At 39.0% G+C, this 20,388-nt stretch overlaps 1 protein-coding gene across 3 annotated transcripts in view; it reads right to left on the bottom strand.

Annotated features, from left to right (window-relative positions):
* mlpha (melanophilin a) overlaps positions 1-20,388 on the bottom strand; it is a 73,600-nt gene that overhangs the window by 21,067 nt on the left and 32,145 nt on the right. The window contains exons 1-4 of one of the 3 annotated variants that reach the window (XM_079841491.1): positions 12,847-13,208; positions 11,944-12,061; positions 3,258-3,479; positions 3,016-3,128 (exon numbers count right to left, since the gene is read on the bottom strand). In XM_079841491.1, the coding sequence (XP_079697617.1) occupies positions 3,016-3,128; positions 3,258-3,479; positions 11,944-12,053 (445 nt within the window). In that variant the 5' untranslated portion in view covers positions 12,054-12,061; positions 12,847-13,208. Of the gene's footprint in view, positions 1-3,015; positions 3,129-3,257; positions 3,480-11,943; positions 12,062-12,846; positions 13,209-20,388 lie in introns of those variants that run through there. The other 2 variants (XM_079841489.1, XM_079841490.1) reach the window with 2 other exon arrangements.

Raw genomic sequence — 20,388 nt, 5'->3', positions numbered from 1 at the left:
TTTTATCCAAAGCGACTTACAGTGCCCTTATTACAGGGACAATCCCCCTGGAGCAACATGGAGTAAAGTGCCTTGCTCAAGGACACACTGGGGGTGACCGCTGGGATTGAACCAGCAACCTTCTGCATATCAGTTCCATGATTTAACCCACTGAACCACATCTTACAATTAAGGCTTCACAATTCATAAAAGTTATTAAAAATTATCTTGATGGACAAAACGTGTAAGTATCATAAACGTTTGTTGATCACAGAGCTTTTTTTTTGCTATAATCCAAAAGCCTATGGGAAAATCCTATTGGTTTTTTCTCGAGGGAACCAGTGTGACAAAGTGACATCATACCTCTCTATTCTGAATTAAGGTGCTTTAATCCAAAGTGACTATACGGTAACACTTTAGTTTAGGGTCCAATTCTGACTATTAACTAGTTGCTTATTAGCATGTATATTACTAGGATATTGGCTGTTTATTAGTACTTATAAAACACATAATAATGCCATATTCTGCATCCCTTATCCCTCCATCCTACCCAATATCTAAACTTAACAACTACCTTACTAACTACAGGGAGTGCAGAATTATTAGGCACGTTGATTTTCTGATCATATTTTTTTTCCAGGCACATTTGACCAATTCCAAACCACAGTAATCCTAATAACTACTATTGATTTAGTATTTAATAATGTATAAGTGATATATAATTGTTCATGAAGGCTGGAAATGAAAATCACCTTATATTCAGGTGTGCAGAATTATTAGGCATGTTTTCTTTTACAGATAAATTGAGCCAAAAAAGAGATTTAACTCAGACTGAAAAGTCAAAAAGTATTAAATGCCCATGAGAAGGATGCAATACTAATGCAATACTAGACATTGCAGTTAAGGCATGACCATTGGACAGTGAAATGCTCGTTGGGTCAGCAGGATCTGACAAAAACATGTGGCGGAGAAAAGACACCTGTTAACTGCAAAAGAATTAAGAATTAAGGTGAAGAATTAAGGGTGAAACCATCAGGAACCCTTTAGTCTCCAGCGCCACCATTTTCCAAAGCTGCAACCTACCTGGAGTCTCCAGAAGTGCAAGGTGTCAGGATCTCAGAGACTTCAGTTTGGTAAAGAATCCTAAAAAATGACCCCCACTAAATAAGAATCATAAGCTGAAGTGTTGTAAAATACATGAAGAAGGTTTTTTTATAGGCTTTATGGACAGATAGGTTGAGAGTGACTCTTGAAGGACCAGCACGGCACCACATCCTCTAGTACCACTGTTTGAAGAATTCATCTTCCAGAATCTGGCAGTACGTTTTGGGAGTTCATTTTTAGTCCATCTCTGCAAAACGGACTTCAGGATGGACTAAAACGAACTCCCAAAACGTACTGCCAGATTCTGGAAGATGAATTCTTCAAACAGTGGTACTAGAGGATGTGGTGCTGGTCCTTCAAGAGTCACTCTCACCCTATAAAACCTATAAAGCCTATAAAAAAGCAGGCTTCATGTATTTTACAACACTTCAGCTTATGATTCTTATTTAGTGGGGGTCATTTTTTAGGATTCTTTACCTAACTGAAGTCTCTGAGATCCTGACACCTTGCACTTCTGGAGACTCCAGGTAGGTTGCAGCTCTGGAAAATGGTGGCGCTGGAGACTAAAGGGTTCCTGATGGTTTCACCCTTAATTCTTCACCTTAATTCTTAATTCTTTTGCAGTTAACAGGTGTCTTTTCTCCGCCACATGTTTTTGTCTGACCCTGCTGACCCAACGAGCATTTCACTGTCCAATGGTCATGCCTTAACTGCAATGTCTAGTATTGCATTAGTATTGCATCCTTCTCATGGGCATTTAATACTTTTTGACTTTTCAGTCTGAGTTAAATCTCTTTTTTGGCACTATTTATCTGTAATAGAAAACATGCCTAATAATTTTGCACACCTGAATATAAGGTGTTTTTCATTTCCAGCCTTCATGAACAATTATATATCACTTATACATTATGAAATACTAAATTAATAGTAGTTATTAGGATTACTGTGGTTTGGATTTGGTCAAATGTGCCTGGAAAAAAAATATGATCAGAAAATCAACGTGCCTAATAATTCTGCACTCCCTGTATTAATAAGCAGTAATTAGGAGTTTATTGAAGCAAAAGTTGTAGTCAATAGTTAGTTAATAGTGAGAATTGGACCCTAATATAAAGTGACCGACTATACAGTTAACTCTTTCCCCACCAGCGTAAAAAAAAAAATTGCCAGTCAGATCCAGCATTTTTGATAATTTTGACAAACATTTCATGGCCCCCAGAATATTTTGTTTTATGAATAACATTTAAAAAAAAAATTTTTTATCAAAGACTACTCTTGATTGGATTCAGAACGATGAACAAAACATATATGGAGTAAATCGAGTCTATCAACACCCCTAATGCTTGCACAGTCCTATACCTCGTCCTGGGTCAACATTTCATTCGATAATACTCTGTCGTTTTGATTTATATGCAATTTAATGTTGGTGATTGCATTATTTTACATAGGCCTATGGTTACACATTATATCACTTATTTCTGCATATTCCTCGAATGTGGTTTGAAGTGTAATAGCGTCCCCTACCGTATTACAGTGAAAAAACGCAAAGCTGGGAAATTCCATGAATGGTGGGGAAGCGTTGTCTTACAAATGAAAGAATTAAAATTACTTTACACAATGTTAAACTGAAATCAATATTTTATATCCAAACATTTGTTTATTTGGTGAGTAGCTGTGTACTAAATGGGATAATATACAGTCAGCCAGCCATTATTGCAAAATAAACCCCTTCAGAGTGACATCTATTACGCGGCCCAATCACCATTCCAGGGTTTATTTTGCGATAATGACTGGCTGACTGTACATTATCTCTCACTTAACACTCACTTGCTCGCATAAGCACTTAAAATGATTGGTGATACTGAACCAGTATGATGATGTGACAGCTTATGTGTACACAATGAAGGTTATCAGGAGGCTTTTAATAGCACTCACCATCTTCATTTAATCTCTTGTACAGTGACCTCATTACTTTTGCACTTCCAAAACGCTTGAAGCGAGAGCGTATATTGTCATGGTACCACCCCAAGGTTCCAATTTTTAGGACCCTGCATAAAAAAACAGGTGTTATGTATAGATCTATTCTTAGTGGTTAAATATTCACATTACTTTATTTAGTGTATAAGCTTTAAACTCTGAAAAAAAAAAAATCCAAATGTTATCTGATCTTTTCTAACCTGGACATGCGGCAGGGGTCGCATACCCAGCCACGCTCTTTCTTGTTGTAGCGGCTGCAGGTCTTGCAGGTGTAGAGTTTGCAGTCTATACACTGCCGTTTGCTGTTCACCAGGAACTTAAAGGGCTGCAGGCAGCGGATACAGTGAGAGTCACTCAGATTTGACTGAGATCCCAGGAGTTCCCTCTTTGTTTCCTCCTTCTCAATCTTGGATTTAAGCTCCCTGCGATGTAATACAAACAGACAGAGCCTTTCAGAATGTCTCAGCAAAATGACATACATGACTAAAGAATAAGCTTTTCAACTGAAATAAGTTTTGTGGCTTTGACAGTTGGCCAGCTTTTCTGTAGGCCAGGTTTGGCTTACAGTAGCATTCAACTAAAAACATTTTAAATAATTAAATATAATAATATCATTGACAAACAAACTCTGATCCTTGTGGAGGACAGATAATGTTCATTAGGGATTCACAATACACTGTGTTCTAAGTTATTATGCAAGTGACATATTAAGATTTTAGTACAATTTACATTTAGATTTTAGTTTTTCAAAGAGAGTATTTGTTTAATTTCTCATGTCTTTTTAGATAACTGGTATCAGTCTCAGACAGGTTCGTAAATAGTTTGCCAGGTGTTAGGTAAATTGATAAGGTTGTTCCACATTATGCAAGTCACATTTCTGGGAGAAAAAAAAACGTTTAGCCTTGAAATCTAGACACACCCTAGCGGCAGCAAATCTCATTTGCTGCCAGGGTAGTCTAGCAACTCTCCATTGGCTTGCGAGCTGGAAAAACCAAACTCTGGTCAAGCCAATCATATCGTGTATAGAGTCGGTGGGCGGGCTTATCATAATGATGGCAGAGTTGCGATAATTCCGCGTAAACAAAGAAGCTGGCGAACAGCGGTCTTTCGAATCGGCTTTGGCCGCAACCCTGGAAGACTTGGAGTTAAGGTTTTCTTTGAGAAAAGAACAAAGAACGCCACTGAAGTCATTCTTAAGAAAGGAAGATGTGTTCGGGGTTTTGCCGAGTGGATATGGCGAAAGTTTAATCTATCAACTAGCTCCGCTTCACCTTCTTCTTTGCTCTGGTTGGTTGTAGCGCTATATATCCTATTGCGTGCAGAGGGAATTTGAAAGACAACCGTTTATCCCGCCCCTCAGAATGAGCCCTGCCAATGGTGAGTTCCCAGACCCAATGTCTTGCAAAAGGCATGAAAGCAAATAATATTTAGCAAAAACTGAATAGAGATTATCGGACTGTCGATTTGTGAGTGATCACAGAAGAGCTCGGTCAGATAAAGGCTTAGGTTTTTTTTGGGATAGATCACCCAAAAATGTTAATTTGTCATCATTTACTCACCCTCAAGATGTTTCAAACCTGTATGAGTTTCTTTGTTCTGCTGAACACAAAATAATATATTTTGAAGAATGTTGGTAATCAAATAGTTGATGGTAGCCATTGACGTTTCTATAGCAACAAGAACAACAAAAAATACTGCAAGTCAATGGTACTGTCAAATGTCTGGTTACCAACATTCTTCAAAATGTCTTCTTTTGTGTTCAACAGAACAAAGAAACTCATACAGGAACAACATGAGGCTGAGTAAATGATGACAGAATTTTCATTTTAGGGTGAATATCCCTTTAAAGACTTGATTTAGCTCGGTAAAGCCTCAGTAAAAAAAAAAAGCCTCTGTAATTTCCTCCTAATCTCTAACCGTTTCTCCTACAAATCTTCTTCATATCGCTTTAAAATATAGTATTCTGTGCAGAATTCAAATTGGTCCGATACGTTTTCTGGTATGCGCCAACTCGCGCATATCCCCTCTGTGCTATTGTGTCTCTGGACCGGAGCAGACCAGACTTAATTCGCCCCAATGGAAAGCATATTTACACTGCCTGAATTGTTCCATATCCCTTATATAGTACACTACGTGTCATTCACAATATATAAAATAGTAAATGTGTGTCACGGTGTGTTTGGGTTTTGTTTCATGTTCATGTTTTCTGTTTGAGTTTACCTATCAGTCATGTTTCCTGGTCTTGTCACGTGTTCCTGTTTGTCATGTGATCATTGTCATGTGATTCCCTTGTCCTCATGTGTTATGTTCTCATTGGTTGATTTAGTCATGTGTTCTTAGTTCAGTTCTGTCATTGGTTCAATGTCTTTATTGTTCACAGGTGTGTCTTGTTTAGCCGTTAGTCTTTGTGTATTTAGCCATCATGTTTGCCATGTGTCCTTATCGAGTATTGTTACCTGTAACCCATTGTTGGTCAAGTCAAGTCAAGTCAAGTCAAGTCAAGTCAAGTCAAGTCAAGTCAAGTCAAGTCAAGTCAAGTCAAGTCAAGTCAAGTCAAGTCAAGTCAAGTCAAGTCAAGTCAAGTCAAGTCAAGTCAAGTCAAGTCAAGTCAAGTCAAGTCAAGTCAAGTCAAGTCAAGTCAAGTCAAGTCAAGTCAAGTCAAGTCAAGTCAAGTCAAGTCAAGTCAAGTCAAGTCAAGTCAGGATTCTGTTTGTCACCTTGTTTAAATAAACTGCACTTGGGTTCATCACTACAAATTGCCTCCAGCTGACTTTACATTACAATGTGTGAAGAGTGACCGATTTTAGCCGCAGCTTCAGCATCTATTTATAATTTAGGGGGTGGGGCACTTTACATTCTAAAGAGCATTTGATTGGACAGAAAATCTGATGAGAAGCTGAAGTGCAGAGTGATGTCATCCAATCGTTGATCCATATTGGTGGAAGTGAGTGTCTGTACGTTTTGAATGCTTGTATCTTCTAAATACAAATGTTGTCATTGTTTTGGAGCACACTAGCTTATAGATAACAGTAAGTATATTCATACTAAAAGCCAAAAAAAAAATTGATTTCATGGGGAGAAGACAGTTTCTGTCAAACAAATTAATTGTATTAAAAGGGCATTTATTTAAAAAAAATATTTTTTAAAAAGCCACTGTTGAACAGCAAACAGGTATTTGAAAATGCTGGTGTCTCTGGAGTCCCAATTACCTCTCCATGCAGGCTGGCAGCTGTGCATAAAGTTGTATTTCAGCCACCTCTAACCAAAGTTTACAAAGGGAAACATTTACAGTGGGTGTAGCTCCCCTGTGTATCTCATTCTTTTGACAGTTTGACAATCTCTATTCAGTTTTATGATCTTTGCAAGATTTTGCAAGAATGCTTAATTCACAACATTTACACCTGCTTTTTTATCACTTAATTAGAAGCACCACAATTACTAAATTATTTCATCTGTTACATAGGGACTACTGAACAGACATTAAAGGGTTAGTTCACCCAAAAATGAAAATTCTGTCATTAATTACTCACCCTCATGTCGTTGGACACCCGTAAGACCTCCGTTCATATTCGGAACACAAATGAAGATATTTTAGTTGAAAGCTGATGGCTGAGAAAGGCTTCACACAGGCCTCCATTGGCATTCAGTACATTGACACTTCCAAGATCCATGAAAGGCACTTAAAACGTCGTTACAAAGTCTATCTCACCACAGTGGCTCTACAATAATCATATAATGTGACGACAATAGTTTTTGTGCGCAAAAAAAAATCAAAATAACACCTTTATCCAACTTGTTCTCGACTTCCGTGTGTGCCTCCACGACGCATGCGCGAGAATATGACGTAGCGCCGGTGTTCGGGAATCGATGAAATACACACTTAAGCCCCATTTTGAGCACTACGCCGAGACCTAAAGCACGATCAATGTAGAATCCAACAGCTTAGACACGCGCGTCTTCCTCTGCTCGTAAACAAATCGCTTCTGGGTCATATGTCCGAACGCCGGATCTGCGTCATATTCTCGCGCATGCGTCGTGGAGGCATACACGGAAGTCGAGAACAAGTTGGATAAAGGTGTTATTTTGATTTTTTTTTGCGCACAAAAACTATTGTCGTCGCATTGTATGATTATTGTAGAGCCACTGTGGTGAGATAGACTTTGTAACGACGTTTTAAGTGCCTTTCATGGATCTTGGAAGTGTCAATGTACTGAATGCCAAAGGAGGCCTGTGTGAAGCCTTTCTCAGCCATCAGCTTTCAACTAAAATATCTTCATTTGTGTTCCGAATATGAACGGAGGTCTTACGGGTGTCCAACGACATGAGGGTGAGTAATTAATGACAGAATTTTCATTTTTGGGTGAACTAACCCTTTAAGACGTTTATTTTAACATGCAAAGTAGACAAGGGGTCAAGTGCAAATACCAAAAGTATGTGGACAGGCACTTAGTACTTTTGCACTCCCTTGTTCTTGTTCTTGTTTCCTTTGTTCCCATAATTTGGGAATAGTTTGTTTCTATGGTTATTTATTATTGAATTGATTAGTCCCCACCAGTGCCTTGTTTTATCTCTCATTATTCTGTGTATTTAAACCCTCCTCCTCAGTTTGCAGTTCAGTGTGCTATTGTCTTTATGCTACTGAGCAAGTAAATAGGTTTTCTCTGATGCCTGAGTTTATATTTGTATTTGGGCGATTATTCGATAAAATCGGTTATCTATAATGAAAATAATCTACAACGATTTTGATTATCGATTAGTCGCTAGAGTGAGCTGCTGCAGAAAGGTACATGATCCAAGTTGTCCAAACATGAGAATGCTTTATATTTATGAACGCTTCAAACTAAAAAAACATTTACTGTCTTGCTCTGTCTTGATTTGAGTGTGCTTTTTAATGCCTCATGTGTTTTATTCAGCGCATAACTTATATTTTATGTTTATATCAAGCTACGCCGCCACTCCCACCAGGTGCAGCCCGCGCCGCGCATAGAGCACCCCCCCCCCCCCCCCCCCGCCGCGCATAGAGCACTTAGGGGTGTAGATATATGGTTATATCCTTATCTGTAAATGTTAGAAAGTCCCGTGAGTATTTCCATTTGGCATATTCTGACAACAAGTGAGTCTTCTCGTTAAACTTCAATGAACGAGCGCCGGTGGGTGCATACGCGTTCACATTTTGTTCAAATATATGTTTGTTCAAAAAAATGTTTTAAAAATGTGCATGTAACACGAGTAAAAACCGGAAAGGATTCACAGCGCTTCACCTTTTCTACATTTTGTTATGTTACAGCCTTATTCCAAAATGGATTATACTCATTATTTTCCTCAAAATTCTACAATCAATACCCCATAATGACATTGAGAAAGAAGTTTGTTTGAAATCTTTGCAAATGTATTAAAAGTAAAAAATGAAAATAAAATAAAAAAAATTACATAAAAACATTTTCACAGCCTTTGATCAATACTTTGTTGAAGCACCTTTGGCACCAATTACAGCCTCAAGTCTTTTTGAGTATCATGCTACAAGCTTGGCACACCTATTTTTAGGAAGTTTCTCACACTCTCCCAGTTGTCCCATAGCCACTGCTTTGTTATCTTAGCTGTGTGCTTTGCAGGTCGTTGTCCTGTTGGAAGATGAACCTTCGCCCTAGTCTGAGGTCCAGAGCGCTCTGGGGCAGGTTTTCATCAAGGATGTCTCTGTACATTGCTGCATTCATCTTTCCCTTGATCCTGACTGGTCTCCCAGTTCCTGCCGCTGAAAAACATCCCCACAGCATGATGCTGCCACTACCATGCTTCACTGTAGGGATGGCATTGGCCAGGTGATGAGAGGTGCCTGGTTTCCTCCAGAGAGTTCAATCTTTGTTTCATCTTTGTTTCATCAGACCAGAGAATTTTGTTTCTCATGGCCTGAGAATCCTTCAGCTGCCTTTTGGCAAACTCCAGGCGGGCTGTCATGTGCCGTCTGGCCACTCTACAAAACAGGCCTGATTGGTGGAGTGCTGCAGAATAGTTGTTCTTCTGGAAAGTCCTCTCCACAGAGAAATGCTGGAGCTCTGTCAGAGTGACCTTGTGGTTCTTGGTCACCTCCCTGACTAAGGCTCAGTTTGGCCGGGCGGCCAGCTCTAGGAAGAGTTCTGGTGAATAATGGTAAATTGTAAATGGTAAATGGACTGCATTTATATAGCGCTTTTAACAGACCAATGGCCATCCAAAGCGCTTTACACATTGCCTCACATTCACCCATTCACACACCGACGGCAGTGTCAGCCATGCAAGGCGCCATCCAGCTCGTCGGGAGCAGCTGGGGTTAGGTGTCTTGCTCATGGACACCTCGACACTTGGTCAGGTGGAACCGGGGATCGAACCACCAACCTTCCGGTTTGTAGACAACCTACATGAACCACTGAACCACTGCCGCCCCATGTCGTAATGAGGCAACTGTGCTCATTGGGACCTTCAATGCTGCAGTATTTTTTCTGTACCCTGTCCCAGATCTGTGCCTCGATAAATTCTTGTCTTGGAGGTCTACAGACAATTCCTTGGACTTCATGGCTTGGTTTGTGCTCTGACATGCACTGTTAACTGTGGGACTTTATATAGGCAGGTGTGTGCCTTTCCAAATCATCTGAATTAATACATTTGGAAACATTTCAAACAAACTTCACATTGTCATTATGGGATTTTTTTGTAGAATTTTGAGGGGAAAAAAATTTGATTTGCATTCATTTTGGAATAAGGCTGTAACATAAAATGTGGAAAAAGTGAAGTGCTGTGAATACTTTCCGGATGCACTGTATGAGAGCAGTAACAGTAAATGCACTATTAATGGAAGAGCCCATTAATGCAATACAATTTTCATACTCATGAATGTGTGTGTTATTCATGCCTCGTACAAGTTAAAGTCCCTGTGAACCGAATGTTGACACCACAAGACTAGTAATGTGCTCTAACAAAGTAAATAGGGTTTATTTTGATTTCATAACATTTTGTGCTTTTGTATTTTTTATTATCATTTTGGTACAGTCATTTAAAATTTTGCTTTAATAGTAAGCAATCAGTTGTTTTTAGGTTTAGAATGTATTTTAACCTTCTTTTTTTTTGCTTAGCCTACATGGATACATTCACTATATTGGTTTTCATAGGCATATATTACACATTGTTTGGAGGACAGCATTGGATGTGGAATAATATTGCTTAAAATAAAATGTTTTTTAATACATAAAAATATATATATTTTTATTTATAATATAGTTTAGTTTTTTCATCTGATTAATCAGGGGAAAAAATAATCAACAGATTAATCGATTATCGAAATAATCATTAGTTGCAGCTCTTTATCTTTGTTTTTGTTAATAAAACAGTTGGAATTATTTCCATCTCCTTATCCTTCCTTCATAATCAGTCAATCAATATCCTCTGACATGACAGAATATAGGACCTTGAGAAGATTGTAATATGGATATCCTCAACTAAGAAGATCGTTCTCTCGACGACCACACCTCGGAATGTTTGAACATTGCGAGTGAAGTTCAATTTCGTCAAGCTTATGCTCATGAGAAGTGGCTCCTCATTCATCGTACATACACACACTATATAGTTTACAATCCATGTTAAATATAATTTAGCAAATTACAAGGGGATTTAATTTTTCATTATGTACATGTTGTGATGCCAAAATTCACTTGTAACATTTAAAATGAGTGATTTCATGCAGTTTTTATTTTTTTTACATTTTGATTGAAATAAAATAACATAGAATTATTGTTGGTATCCATAACATTAAAATAATTATCAGATTATCAACACTGCTATGATTTTAATATCAGTGCATCTCTATTTTTTATATCAAGACTATATAGGGCGGATTCTAATCCGTTAGTGTCATCTGAAAGGAATCCATTCCAAACCTCAGTTAGTCACACAAACTTGCACATATTTTTCCACTATCATGATAATACTTAAGATCAAACACATAATGATTTCATAAAATAGTCTGGTCAAGAATTAAATTCGATTTCAAACCATACACTATATAACTGTCCTTGCTAATAAATAGAAAAGAACATAATCTTCCAACTTGAGCAAATAAGAATTCAATAGACAAACAGAGACCTCCTTGTACAGAAAGAATAGAGCTCTGGGGCATCATGTTTTCCCAGCCAGTGGAATGGTGCAATCAGGCCTTGTGACTGTACCATGATGATCATGATGTCTTTACAACAGTGTCCTTTCACACTTGATGCCCTTTCTCATAACCTTATTTTTCTGGCGTGTACTATAATATATAGAGAGAAATATGGAAGAAATTATACATTGTGGATAGACCTCACTGTACACTATGTGCTGGTTGGCTCCACTGACAGATCACTAATGTTAACAAATTAACCAATGTAAATGATGTAAGATTTGTCTACAGAGCTAACAAAAATATGTTTTAAGAACATTTTGCTAACATTCCTATTTAGTTAGGAAAGCATTATTTTTTTGTTCTCTGAATGTTCAAAATGTAAAAAAAAATTGTTGTTTTCAATTTTAAAAAAAATTGGTTTTGCAAGCTTTAAAGGGTTATTCCATTTTATAATTTTGCAAACATAATGGGAACATTACTTTTGAATGTTCGGAAACAACAAAAGTTAGAGAAATGTCCTACTAAAACATTTCAGAAACATTCCATGAACGATGTATAAATACCGTTTGTGTTAATCTTTTGAGAACATTATTAAAGACCAGATAACTCTGAATGAATGTTCTATTAATGATATTGGGAGAAATTTTTTTTATCATTGAGAAAACCTTTCCAGAACGTTAGCCAAAGTTCAGAGACCATTCCCTGTTAGCTGGGTATGTGGTAACCTAAAGTTTAACCATTTAATTCAAAGTCCTCACCCAAGCCTCTCCTCTTCCTTCTTCCTGAGATCGAAGTCTCTCTGAATGACCTCCCACACATGTTTGGCCTCCTCTTCTGTCAGTCTGGTCAGGTCCAACTTCTTATCCATAATCAGAGCTTAGTTATTTTTAACAAAATAACAGGAAAAAATATTTAAGTAGGCTACAAGAAGTCTTGGGATAATGCGACTCTTTCATCATTCTACCTTTTTATCCTCTAGAGAGATAACAGGTTTCCAGTATTGGCTTCATATGAAGCATCACAGCCATTAATAATCAAGAATCCATCCACTGGGTGTGACCCTTTTCATATCCCAGTCTAGGCAGCTACTTTAAATAAATATACATTTAAAAACTCTATTAACACATCTTGAAAATAATTCAGGAACGAGTAGTCTGTAAACATCTGTAGCTAATATCAGAAATTCAAATCAAGTTTGTGAATTCCATTATAAAAGAGGCATTAACTACTGATAAATAAGATGAGTGCTAACACAACAAATACATTACCTTTAAAAAAAAATGATGGATGCATTTCATTATATATCAATGATGGCCCCAAAACCACTGCTGTGTGTAAATGTGGTACTGGTGTTATATAAATTCCTAGAGCATTGTTTGGCATGGCTCCTCATAGATACAGTATTGTGATTGTTATCATAAGGATTTCAGTGTTATAAGTAATTGAACCCGGGAAATTAATCAAGTCTGACAGATACCTGCTGCAGTAGATAGAAAGTAATGTATAATTGACAGCATGCATGAACTCTTCACATTCATAGCCTTAATAGTAGCAAGAGGAATTTACTTCATATTAAACCTATTAACATTATTTATCTGTTAAACCATTAAAAATCTGACTTTAATCCTAGTTTCATAAGTAATAATTAAAATGTAGTTTACCTTGCTTGAAGACACGTAGCTGCTCTTACCAAGTCTCTCAGGATGACGCAGATAATGTGAGGATAGCCAGAGGTATGGCAATCTTAATCACATGTCTAGTTTTTCAAATGAAATGCAGAGAAAGCTCCACCCTTTCCTTGCTTGAAATATAAATTAGTTTTTTTTTACCAAAAAGACATTGACAACACTACTTAAGTTGTGTTAGAAAGAAAGAAAGAAAGAAAGAAAGAAAGAAAGAAAGAAAGAAAGAAAGAAAGAAAGAAAGAAAGAAAGAAAGAAAGAAAGAAAGAAAGAAAGAAAGAAAGAAAGAAAGAAAGAGAAAGAAAGAAACTTTTATACAACAGACAGTCCAACAGAACTGGGACTTTTTACTGTTTGTATCACTAGCATTATCTGTGTTCTGACTTGCTGTCTGCATAAGTTTCTTTCTGCATCGATATGCTAGTAGGTTATGCAAAGGTCTGTTTAAATTCATGCAACGTCATCATGCAGACACACGCACAGACGAAACCTGAGGCAGGCATATTGGAGTTTGAGGTATGACAATAATTAAAAAAAAAAGAAGAACAAAAAAGAAGGAAGCACCCCTCAGAAAATGTAAAATGTGTATTTTCTGTTCAAATCCGTCAAATTCGTGAAAAACAAAGTGATACTTTTAAATATTAACTTAAACCGCCAGTGGCAGCATTTTAACATGCTTAGTGCATGGTTTGAAGTGCAGGTGCACTTAGGGTGTGTGCCAATGCACTTTTGCTAGTTTAACGATGGTAAATATGGTCGGTGTGCCCGGCACATGGTCTAAAAGGGTTGTCCCTATTCTCTTAATGAGTCATGGGTGTGTTTTGGGCAAAACGCGCAACAAACCAACCAGAGTCTTATCTCCCATTCCCTTTAAATACGCTATTTATATAGTGGAATTTGCAAGCGGAAAAACTGAACGCTTCTCTAGTGAGGAGAAGGATCTGCTCATCCAATGCCTAATTGCTCCTCACTATTGCACATAGGTAGACTAACTCTGATACATGCAATGACTATCCATTAAGACATGTAGGCTAGGCATTTTTATATTTATGTACACAATAATAATCTTTTACATTTTAATCCTTACATTTTTCATATTCAAATTTTTTTGTGTGTGTAATAAGCAAAGTGTATGCACGTTGTGCACCAGCCTATAGGTGCATATTACTAACGCACTCTTTAAATAACCAAAAATATTGCTGCATTGACTTTAGATCAGGTTTCAGTTGATCAATGGCAGTCTATTTTAGTTGCCTGAAAATAGCAATGCGCCAACAATGCCCCACAAATGGTGTGCACAAATGGGTGCAAATGCATATTCTATTTTAACAACGTGGCGCAGGATGTGAAAATGATAACTGCGTTGGTTTGAAACTAACAAAAAACACTTGCATTGTGCCTGGTGCTGCATTGCACCGGGTGTACAATAAGGACCCACAGTCTTAAAGTCCCCATGAGATTTTTTGCCTTTTAGCATGAATATGTCGACTTACTGTTATCTATTTAAGTGTGCTCCAAAACAACAACAAAATTTGAATTTAGAAGATATTTGTTTCTCCTCATTCAAAACGTATGTGGTTTTGGTGAAATCATCCTGTACTTCACCTTCTCATCAGATTTTCAATCAAATGCTCTTTAGAATCTAAGTATCCTGCCCCCTACACTTTAAATACTGTAAATGCTGAAGCTGCGGCTAAAATCAGTCACTTGTTCACACATTTACTATTTTTTACATGGTGAATGGCACAGTGCACTATATACAGGGGATCGGGAACAATTAGGAGAGTATAAATATATTTTCCATTAGGGCAAATGAAGTCTGGTTTCACGTTAGTGTCACATGAACCGCTGCAGGGCACACACAGCTCCGGTCCAGAGACACGAAAGCAGATGATATATGCACAAGTCGGCGCATACCTCAAAACAAATCGGACCCATTTGAATTCTGCATAGAATGCTATATTTTAAAGTGATATGGAGGAGATTAGGAGACACGGTTAGAGATTAGGAGGAAACTGTGGATTTAATAAGATCAACGGTTCTGGAGGAGCTGCGATATTAAAAAAATGCTATTGGCTATTTAAAAACAAAGAGCTGTTCGATATGTCCCGCCCTGTCTTCCTGTTTCAGTGGAAATTACGACAATACATTGAATAATGCTGTGCATTTCAAGGCACTTCAATGGGCCTTTAATGAGTGAGACATTCATTCAGTAACAAAGCAATTAGCTGTATTTATGAATAGGCCATGGAACTGTTGACTCGATTTGTGTGTTGCTTGGAGATGCCCAATAGTTCTGCTGTGGTTTTCGTTGGAACCAGAGCCGTTGAAAAAAAAGAGGTACAACATGCTTTGTTCTTGCCACCATGTGCAAGGGCTCCAGCAAGGGCTCCTGTTCGTGACCAGCGTCCAGAGACGGCTCCAGGCCATAGCCCATTTTTTTGTTGTATAGTTTAATGTTTTGTAAATAAAGCTGCACATGGGTTCATCTACGCTGGCCTCCAGTGGATAAATCGTTACAACTTTATTATATAATATATCCAGTGAGGTGCTAGATAAGTTATTCATTGAATGGGCAGTCTTCATAGAAACTCATTCAACCTCCTACAGGTATAGAAAGATTGCAGAAAGACTAAAAACTTTTTAAAAATATAACAACTAGCATCTGGTTGGGGTAGCTATTGAAGTGTTGCACACGTTATCTAACTGCAATTATAGTCTAACTATTATCCAACAATAACATTAACTAAAAAGCGCTAGGACTACATAAAATACAGCTGCTGTCAACTAACGTGTTAAAATGTCAAAATGCAGTAATTTCATCAACTTACCAGCAAGTGTGTTTGAGTAAAACTGAAATGAATGGGATTCAGTGCTTGAATTTGGTTGTTTGGAACTATTGGTTGGCCCACAACACGCGTTACTTCCGCATTCCTCAATTCCTATGGAAGTCTACGGGAATGTAACTCTGCAAGTGAGTTCACATCACTCGGACACTCTTCATCTCCTGGTTCTGGACCACTCCACCGCTGATATGATACTAGGGCGCCCGTGGCTTGTGCAGCATTAGCCTGTGATCTCCTGGAAGATTGGTGAGATCCTGAAGTGGGGTAAGGCCTGTTCTCTGGCGTGCTTCCTGTCCAAATCACAGGTTGGTTCCCACAGTTCCACTGCTCTTCCTATCAGCTCTACCTTCATCGAAAGCCCCATAGAGAAACAATCAGTCAACATACCAACCTGCTACGCCCCCTTCAGTGATGTCTTCTGTCCCAAGAAAGCCTCTATGCTGCCTCCACACCGGCCATGGGACTGCGCCATCGGTTTGATTCTGCATGAACTAAGAAGGACGGAGGCTTGTAGCCTTGTATTTACTACCGCTCACTGAACAAGATGACCGTTAAGTTCCGTTACCCACTTCCCCTTGTCCCTGCGGCACAAGAACATCTCCGCGGAGCCTCTGTTTTCACCACGTTGGACCTCCATAGCGCCTATAACCTCATTCGGATGAGTGAGGGGGACGAGTGGAAGACGGCGTTCGTAACCCCTACAGGTCTTTATGATTATCTCGTCATGCCCTATGGCCTGGTCAACGCCCCCCTCCGTATTCCAGGATTTTATGCATGAGGTACTCCATCGTTCTGTTCTTGTCTACATCGATGACATCTTTGTGTACTCCCGGTGTATGGCCGAACATCACCAATACGTTGTGGAGGTCCTGCAACACCTGAGAGAGTACCATCTGTTCCTCAAATCTGAAAAATTGTAGTTGAAAATTGTAGTCAAAAAGTGTAGTTCCTTGGATACATCAGCAGTCAAGACATCAAGATGGACAAGGGGAAGGTACAAGCGATAAGAAACTGGCCCACCCCTACTACCATAAAGGAACTCCAGTGTTTTCCAGGCTTCGCAAACTTCTATCGACGGTTCATCCAAGATTACAGCTCCATCACCTGTCCCTTAACAGATCTATTGAAGGACAAGCCCAAGTCTCTGTCCTGGTCACCATCTGCCACTTCCGCATTCCATCAGCTGAAAACCACCTTTACTAGTGCACCGCTCCTAGTTCATCCGGATCCTGATAGATTGATTGTTGTGGATGTGGACGCTTCAACTACTGTAGTCGGAGCGGTGCTCTCTCAGCAGCAGGGTACCCCAGTCAATCTCCATCAATGCACCTTCTTCTCCAAGAAACTCAGAGATGAATTATGACATCAGCAACAGGGAACTTCTTGCCATCAAGTTAGCATGTGGAGTGGAGGCACTGGCTGGAGGGTTCTCACCATCCTTTCACTGTTCTCACCAATCACAAGAACTTGGAAAACCTGAGAGACGCCAAAAGACTCAATCCCCGTCAAGCCCACTGGACTTTATTCTTCACCCGATTTGATTTCTTGATTTCCTATTGTCCAGGAACCCGAAATGTTAAGGCTGATGCTCTGTCCCGTCTCCACGCCCCTGAGGAGGTTAACGATTTTCCAGAACCCATCCTGCCTGGTAATCTGATCTTGAGTCCCATCCAGTGGTCCTCATACTCCGTTGCCTCCTTCAATGTCTCCACTGCCACTCAGCCGGGTTGTCCACCCGGTCACCAGTATGTTCCACGATGTCAACGCACTCCACTTATCCACTCCACTCACTCATCTCTAGGCACTGGCCACCCAGGGGCCAATAACACCCTTTCGCTGCTGAAAGATCGCTTCTGGTGCCCCAACATGGCCAGGGATGTGCGAAGGTTTGTACAGGGATGTAAGGACTGCGCCATATCTAAGAGTCCCCGCCATGTTTTATTTATGGAATAGTTTCATTAAAGTTGTGCATGCAAGTGGATTCCATGTTCATCTTGATTTCTCACAACTTGTGTGCCTTTTCTGGGCGAGACAGAGTGAACTGCGGCACTAATGCGCACATCGCATAGCCGTGCATAAAAGACCAACATCCAAAGTCAGGATTTTCATTAAATAATAAATTTAATATACATATCATATACCCCTAGCACTTGGGAAATACTGCACATGTCGCATGGGATCATTCTGTGATACTTTTGCATCTTTTATTAAAAACGCCTAATGCTTCACTGCAAACTAATAGACCTGCCACTTGTTCTATATAATGTGAATGCGTTTCATTTTATCATAATTTTTTTACTTTATCTCTTCATAAACAATGTTTACTAATACACATTTGAGGATACATACTGTTTAAATGTATTATTTACTTATAAATGTTATCATAAATAATACACTTTTATAATTATATAATTTAATTAATATTTAGTAGTTCCAACAGCTATGGTTCTGACACTGGTGCCAAGAACTGTGAATTTTTACCCTTATTGGTACCGACTACTGGAATTTTGGTACCATGACAACCCTATTACTAAACTAACTGGCCAGTTTTTGTCTGTGTCATGATCCCAGCCTGTGTTTCCCTGTCTTGTGTGAGGACTTTTGTTATTTGTTGGACTGTGGAGTGTCTGGAATCCGCTCCTTAAAGAGGGGGCTCATTAGTTTGTCTGTCCTTGGACTTTAACGTTGAAGTGTTTCCTGTGCTTTATTTTGTAGTTCTTTGTAGTTTTTCATGTTGATTAGTCTACCCAGGGGTTTCCCTTTTACCACACCCCCTTGTTATCTTGTTAAGTTTGTCGGCCTGTGTGTGTATATATATGCTTGTGGTTCACTTGTCTTTTGTTGGTCGTTGTTTGCTGTTAACCTGTTTGTGTCTTGGGTCTTGAGTTCCTCTGTGTTGCTGTTTTATTTATGGAATAGTTTCATTAAAGTTTTGCGTGCAAGTGGATTCCATCTCTCTGCTTCGTCTCTCAGCATTCGTAGCAGAACGACCAACCACAAATTAATCCAGCTGCACAGATCATGCATCTCTGCCAGGGAGACCGCCTGATTGAGGAACATGCACAAGACTTTATTGATCTGGCATTTAAGACAATGATGGATGAGGTGTGCCTTATGATATTTTTCCGAGGTGGGCTTTTAGAGCCACTATGCTCGTATAGTCCATTGTGTCAGACTGGTCTTTAAACTATTATATTGCCTTGCAACTGAGTGGCTCTGCTTTTACAGTGGGTATCATGGAGGAGGATAGTGACATTCCCACTGCATCTGCTATGCCTGTGTCTTTGGACAAGATGGCTGCCGCCATGCCAGAGTCCTCTGCCAAGATGGCCGCCGCTACGCCAGAGCCTGTCCTTGAGAGATAATTTCCTGTTCCAGTTTCTGAACCTGTGCCTGTTCCTGTCAATGATGCACTGACTATTATGGCAACAGCCATTTTGTGTGCGTAGTCTACCCAGGTGTTTCCCATTTACCACACCGCCTTGTTATCTTGTTAAGCTTGTCTGCCTGTGTGTGCATATATATGCTTGTGGTTCACTTGTCTTTTGTCGGTCGTTGTTTGCTGTTCACCTGTTCACCTGTTCATGTCTTGGGTTTTGAGTTCCTGTATGTTTTATTTATGGAATAGTTTCATTAAAGTTGTGCGTGCAAGTGGATTCCATCTCTCTGCTTTGTCTCAGCATCCGTAACAGTCTGAAATATAAATGATTGTATATGAATTACTTGTATAATGAACTTTTGTACAGTATAAAAGCCGAATGACAGACATGCTAATAATCAGCAGAACAAAACTCTTCCTTGTGTTTAAATGCATTGCCTACATTTAGAAAACTGCAAGGATGGAATTTTCACCTGCCATGTTTAACCTTTTAGCTTCCACATTACAGTCAAGCTTATGAGGCATATGGCAAGATGACAGAGCGAAAGATTCTATTTACTGTACGCCCATCTACAGGCAATGTCTGTGGTGGCTAAAAATGAATCTGGGATAGTTTTACACATCACAGCACATGCAGTCGATGTGCATTCTGCAATACCTCAGTAAGGTTTCATGTCTTGTGCAAAATGACACAGCAGATTATCTTCTGGCTAAACAATACATTCCCTGGTCCAGAACTGTCTCTACCTTAGTGATCAACATAAAAGCCTCTCTAGGGCTGTGGTTCAGGTAAAAGATGTGTCCTAATTCATGCTGTTGGGCAGGAGGTTGAATGAGAGGGCATTTAGTGCAATGGGTCTAGACTATGGGCAGGCTGAGTCAATACTCTAAAATTAGCTCCCATGCATCGTGCTGGCTAGGGGAAGTCCTGCTCTTATTTAGGGGATGCATTGCTGAGCTTTCAGTGACTTTTCTAAAGTACCAAATGGATCTTTGCACACACTGGTTGAGTGTTTCATTGATAAGCTGTAAAGTGGGAACTAAAAGAGTTTCTCAATAAATGTGGTTAAATGGACTGACACTGTAAAAGGAAAGCTGTACACAGAGCCAGAAATAAAAGCACTTTAATGTGGGCAAAACCGTTCCATGCAATAGTAAAAGTATTGTCTGTGGCTCATTTCCTAATGGAAAATATTACTTAAAAATAATATAATTCTAAATATAAATAGAATACCATTATAAATAGAATAAAATTATTGTACTTAAAAATTATAGCTGTTAATGTATAAACTGTAC

The sequence above is a fragment of the Gobio gobio genome (genome assembly GCF_949357685.1).
Source record: "Gobio gobio genome assembly, chromosome: 17".
Classification (NCBI taxonomy): domain Eukaryota; kingdom Metazoa; phylum Chordata; class Actinopteri; order Cypriniformes; family Gobionidae; genus Gobio; species Gobio gobio.
The sequence above is the reverse complement of the archived record's forward strand: the minus strand, read 5'-3'. Positions and strand labels throughout refer to the sequence as shown.